General features: G+C 34.3%; 1 protein-coding gene across 2 annotated transcripts; it reads left to right on the plus strand.

Moving 5' to 3' along the window:
* Positions 1-2338: 2338 nt before the first annotated feature.
* On the plus strand, positions 2339-4947 carry LOC107945827 (transcription factor bHLH110). 2 transcript variants are annotated; one of them, XM_016879971.2, is made up of 7 exons: positions 2339-2846; positions 3064-3664; positions 3869-4009; positions 4102-4173; positions 4315-4380; positions 4467-4526; positions 4638-4947. In XM_016879971.2, the coding sequence occupies exons 1-7, from the start codon at positions 2719-2721 to the stop codon at positions 4752-4754; spliced, it is 1185 nt and encodes a 394-aa protein (XP_016735460.1). In that variant the 5' UTR covers positions 2339-2718; the 3' UTR covers positions 4755-4947. The 2 variants fall into 2 exon arrangements, with proteins under 2 accessions (XP_016735460.1, XP_016735461.1); XM_016879972.2 differs by having other exon boundaries at positions 4108-4173.
* Positions 4948-6103: the final 1156 nt, after the last annotated feature.

The following is a 6103-nucleotide window of genomic DNA, read 5'->3' on the forward strand; positions in this document are numbered from 1 at the left end:
TAGCTAGAATGGTCCTCCATACCTGGATTTTCTGCATGCTAACAAAAGTGAGCATATATCATCTAGGGTTCAAATGCCTTGCCTTCTTAATAATTCAGCCAACTTTACACCTACTTTTCATGCTCTACTTTGCCACTTCTCTATACTATATTATTACTTTTCCATTTCACCGCCATTCTTAATTTCTTCCACAAGTTTTAACATTTTCTTATTGTTATTAAATTTTATTTAACCAAGGAGAGAAGACAAATAAGGCTAGGCGCCTATGCCTATGCCTATATTCATGGTAATATCTAATTTATAAATATCGTCAATATGGGTTTAGCCCATGGTATTCGATTGACCTTCTATTCCAAGTTTTGTCAAAAGGGTTTATTCCACAATGGAGTATTTGTTATTAGAATTTTAAGGTTTAAAATTTAATGTAGCGGTTGTTCACCTCACTTTTAATTATGTGGTTGAGAGTTTAATATCCGCTCATGAGAATAAAATGTGTTTTATAGTTAATTATTTATCATTTTAAAATCATGAGGAAAAGATTAATTATTGCAGTGAATAATAAATACTATAATTTTGATAAAAAAATAATATAAATATATAAATAATAAATTTCGCGTGCGAAATACAGTGAAAAGTGGGAAATAAAGAAATGGTTGAGTACGGTTGACTACTTACAATGACTGTGAAAAGTAATGGTAGTAGTGGTGAGATGATCGTATTTTATGGCATTTAACAGTATTTTATTTTATTTTATTTGATTATAATATAAGATGTATATTTTGAATTATAAATATATGTCAAAGCTTAATGCATCCCAACGAGGATTCCAATTGAACTGCTTAGTTAAGCAAGTTGATAAGTGCTATCTCACTTTGAATTTAATACTCCAAATCCTGTTCTTAATTATAAACATACCCAATTGCATCTTGGAATCCCAATGTTATTCCAATAATTGGTTAGTTTTTGCCCCATAAATCTAAAAACTTCAATAATCTTTAGATTACAAAATTTAATTAGAATTCAAGTCCAAGGTCATGTTTTATGAATGATTATATACATAAAAAACTGAATTCCGATTGTTTTTTTTTCATAATTTATCGAAAATTGGAATATATTTATATCTAAATTCAAAATAAAATCTAAAAAAATTCCATACATTAAAATTACTTTATTATAATTTATATATAAACTTAGACAAAAATTGATTGATTTGGTGTCGTGCTTCAAATAATTTGAATCGTGTACTCGTGCAAAAAAGTAGCCCAATGTTGAAAGATGAGAGTTACGGGTGCAAATGAGACACTAGTGCTCGCAAGCTATTCAAGTTTGATTTGAAATAAATTGAACTCGATTCGGTAATTATCGACCCAAGCTCAAGTTTGAGCAGCTCGATAGTCGAGCTGAATTCAAGCTTTGTAATACTTGACTTGAACGACTCGTGAGCCTTATCGAACTTTTCATATTTTTATATTTTATTATTGTCATTAACATAGATTATTAGCCCTAACCTTAATTATTGAATCGAATTTAAGCTTGAGTATAATAATTAATAATTAAACTTAAAGATAAATGCTCAACCGCGTTCAAAATTTCGATTCAAGTAGCTATATTCGGACTCCGACACCTCAAATGAGGACCGAAAATTAAAGCATGAAAAAGTTATGGATGATGGAGAAAGTAGGAGAGAAATAGGCAAAGGACAAGTTAGCAATCTGTCCCATAATCTCCATATTTTATTTTTTCCATATATTTATCATCTTTTCCTCTCACCTATCTTTTCTGGGTTCATTATTTACTTATTCTATATTTAGGTCTCTTTTCATTGAAAAGACATCTTAGTTTTGTTTAATCCAAACAATTCCGAAAGTTCAGCTCAATCAAACAGTCGCTAGTTTTTAATTAATAAGATTCTAAACGATGAGCATGGAATAAAAGTTCATGGATTTACTAAATATGATCCATTATATATATTATTTTTAATTATTTTAAAAATTATCTGTGAATTAATTGATAATACAATTCACTCACACTATATAAATTTATATAATTTCAATACATCAAATCCAAACCCTATTTTAAAAAATATATATATGTATTTTAGTTGTTATTCTTAAAAAGTGTTATTTAATAATTTATTCTTCTATTTCCAATTTTTTAAAAATGAATTAACTAAGTTAAACTCTACTATTATTGTACCGAAAAGAGGATTACTATTTCTCTTTTGTAATGGTGGTGATTTAATAACCTAATATTTTTAACTTTAGAATGAAAACCCTAGCTCCGAATATGCCTATATATATTTTGCTTAATACAAAAGTCTTTGAACAAAAGAGAAAGGAAAGATCATTTTCAAACAAAATTTTCTCATCTTAGTGCAATTCCAAAAAATCAGGGTTTCAATCAAATCATGTCTTATCCATTTATATATGTGATCTTGCAGAGAATAGCAAGCACACAACAAGAAACTTAACCAATATCATATCACTACCATACTGAAGTTGCAAAGAGAGGGTATCTTTTTTCTTTGTTTCAGATTGTTGCTTTAAGCTGAGACTTTGCATGCAGTTGCAGGTAGAGGAAATCAAGGAGAAAAGTGTGGGTTAAAGGCTGAAGTGGTTTACGATATATATTGCTTCTTCATTGAACCAAAGGGAGATGTTAGTTTATTCGGGTTTTTTTTTCAAGGGTTAATAATATATAAAACTTACTAGAATCATCATGGAATCTGCAAATCTTCATCCCCATGGCAATAAGGTTCAAGAGCAGCATCTTAAGTATTCCCCTCTGGGAACTCCAACAAGCCATCAAGTTTCAACCATAGATGAATGGAATCAAAACCTCTTCCCGTAAGTGCCTAAATAAGATAAAGCTTCTGTTGTTTCCATTGTTACAGTCTGAGCTTTACTTATTGTTAACTTTTCTTTGATTAGTACGTGTAGTCTTCTGGATTTGTTCATGCAACATAAACATGCCTCTGGGGTTTCTATGATTTTCAGTATAATAGTATATTAGTAATGTTTTCATGTTGAATACATGTTGTATTTATGTCAATCTCTCGTGCAGGAATATTGGTAGTAAATACAGTAGGGATCTGAATGAAACCATATCAAAATCAAGGGATCCATGGCAAGAGCCGCCTTTGATAAGGACTTCCATGAACCAAGATAGCTTCATCCAACAATCTGCAAGTGAATTTCTCATTGCAAATATCAAAGATGAGATGTCGGATTCCTTCCCCAAACTGAGTGAGATGATGTACCACTATCCACAATATTCAAGTACTCATCATGACAATCTATGGCACAGCAGTTTCCCCATTTCTAACAACATGACTGAGCTGCAACTTTCCTCAGGAGAGTTGCACAGAAATTATCATCATCCGCCACCATATGTAGGAACTACGTCATCAGCTAGCAGATACGATTTCAATCATATCTTTCAAAGTACAAGTATTTCAACCTCGGATTTGTGTTCCACATTGTTTTCTAGCTCTTTGGACCTGAACCTGAAATCCTTGGATCTTTTAACCTCAAAATATGATGGTGGAAGTTATAATCAATCTTTAATCGATATTCCTGGGAAATTAAACAGAAGTGTGCTTATGGGCCATGAATCCCTTGATCACAGAAGAGAACATAGTGATGATACGTCCACCGGTTCCAAAGTGGGTATCTTTCTCTCTTATTCTTATTTCTGCCACTTTGAATTTTCATGCATTTAGAATCTCCTGTTTACTACCAAACAAAATACTACTATCACCAGCAATATTAAAGAGTTCCTTTTTCATTTACATACACTACTATTGTTTCAAGCTTTTTATTGGTCACTTTAACATGCCGAGATAATGAATTGCTTTCCTTTCTTCCAGCATAAGGTATCAGCCTTTGTTAGCGGAACAACTACAAGTACAAAGAGGCCAGGTAGCTTTTCTGATACAAAGGAATCGACCCATACGGATGCTAAGAAGCATAGGTCTTCAATGTCACGATCCCCATGTCCCACATTGAAGGTGGAACTGATATTCCACTTAGCAACTCTTCGAGTTGTAGTTTTTATTTCAATTTTACAGTTCTTACCATACCTTGGACTTTGGGTTTTTAGCTACAGGTTAGGAAAGAGAAACTAGGAGACAGGGTCGCTGCTCTTCAGAAGTTAGTAGCACCTTTTGGCAAGGTACATTTCATTCCATGTTACCTCCTGATCACCATTCCACTAAATACTGATTGAGATGTGAGAATTTTACAGTTCAAGAAGTTAAAATATTAATAGGGCCATACTTGCATATCTAAATTTCTGTGTTTGAGTGATAGCCAGACAGATACAGCTACTGTGTTATCAGAAGCCATTGGGTACATCCAGTTCCTTCATGACCAAGTTCAGGTAATTTTCACTCTTGGTTATTTTGATTCCTTTCACTATATATATATAGTTGCTTTGGTGTCCTTAACATCAATTTCCATTTGCAGACACTGAGCGTGCCATTTATGAAGTCATCGCAAAGCAAGTTTTATAGAACAATGCAAGGGGTATGAAATTCCCTGGCTATCCCAATAAACCACACAGTTGCAAGCCAAATGACATTGGAACTTAATATTAATCATCGTTAATAGGAAAATTAAAAGTTTTTTTTTTGGCAGGGTTCAAGAGTGGAAGGACAGGAAGAGCATAACCGTGACCTTAGAAGTAGAGGACTATGCCTGGTGCCCCAGTCTTCAGCATCATATTTTATTAATAGTTGCACTGGTGGGGTTTAGACAATTCCCCCCCCCCATTAAGAACTTGAGGTTGTACATAAGAAATAGTAATTTTGGCCTTTGGGATTATCAAGATTTATAAACTAAAGGTGTAGGACTGTAGGAACGAGGTCTGGTTGTGGAGACCTAGAGCTTTGGCTGGCTCATTTATACATGTCAACCTCCATGAAAATGAATGATTATTAGGGAATCATCAACTTGGCATTGTTGTAAACTTAGCAAAAAAAAAAAAAACTTTCTCATTTGGATGCACAATTAATAGGATACAACAATATTGCACGAAAAATGAAAAGCAGTATGCGGTTCATAGGTAAAAAGTACAAGAGATGGGGACTAATCCGGCCATAGTTTTGTTTTCATAGCTATATTTAGGTTTAAATGCAAAATTATTCTTTAAATTAAACCATTTTTTCTACTTTGGTAATTATTCAAGAGTGGTGTTTAAAATATAATTATGTTATCAAAATAATTCTATTCATTATCTCTATTAAGAAAAGAATCGTGACCCAATTAAAAATAGGGTTGATACAATGTATTAGAAAAGAAATAAGGAGAAGGGGTGGTGCAAAGGAGGCCGGTTCTCCTAAATAGGCGGAGAGTCAAAAAATTAGGAGAGTGGGATAGGAGGATAACATGCAAGTAAGGGAGATAAGATGTTGAGGAAGGTTGTTAATGAGGGTTTGAAGATCATTCTCTCATCTTTCTACATGGTATTTATAGGGAGGGAGGTCTCGTTCCCAATAGTGCCACATCATCGACAAAATCGAGACACAATGATTTTGTGGCCGGCCAAGTGACAAGGTCGTATGTGGGTTGTTGTCGAGTGTGGTTCTACTCTGACATTGTCCTTACTAAGGTAGTACGAGGTTGTTATGCCTCAGTGGTCCCTTAGTGGTCTCCTCTTGGTGGTAAAGGTGTTCCTACTAATAGCACGTGGCCTAGTAAGAGGCGAGACACTTGAGTGGTGTGAAGAGAGAGCCATTTGTGGGTGCTTTCCAGGTAGTTCCTCGTGGTTCCACATGTCCACCTTGGGTAGGGGTATTGCTACATCGTCGACAGTCTTGAAATGCGGGTTGTCAAAGCATGTGGATATCATGATACTTTAGGGTGGATATTGCGACATCACTGTGTGGTCTCCATCATTGGGGCCTATTGGAGGTATCGTGATTCCAAGGGTAGTATATCGCAATACCCTTTGCTTTGGTGATGTTCTCGCTCAATTCTGGCCTCCAACACATCCCTACAACACTTAATCTATGTCAAGGCCCCCAATGGCACTACTGGCCAATTTGGGTATCAAAACAAGAAAAACGGGGCATTTTCACTTATTAACTCAAAACTTAAAAACT

The sequence above is a fragment of the Gossypium hirsutum genome, chromosome D12 (assembly GCF_007990345.1).
Source record: "Gossypium hirsutum isolate 1008001.06 chromosome D12, Gossypium_hirsutum_v2.1, whole genome shotgun sequence".
In the NCBI taxonomy this organism is placed as follows: Eukaryota; Viridiplantae; Streptophyta; class Magnoliopsida; order Malvales; family Malvaceae; genus Gossypium; species Gossypium hirsutum.

Coding starts and splice junctions, on each gene's coding strand:
- LOC107945827 (XM_016879971.2), top strand. CDS start 2,719: ATGGAATCTGCAAATCTTCATCCCCATGGCAATAAGGTTCAAGAGCAG. Junction 2,847..3,063: donor TGGAATCAAAACCTCTTCCC/GTAAGTGCCTAA, acceptor TCTCTCGTGCAG/GAATATTGGTAGTAAATACA. Junction 3,665..3,868: donor ATACGTCCACCGGTTCCAAA/GTGGGTATCTTT, acceptor CCTTTCTTCCAG/CATAAGGTATCAGCCTTTGT.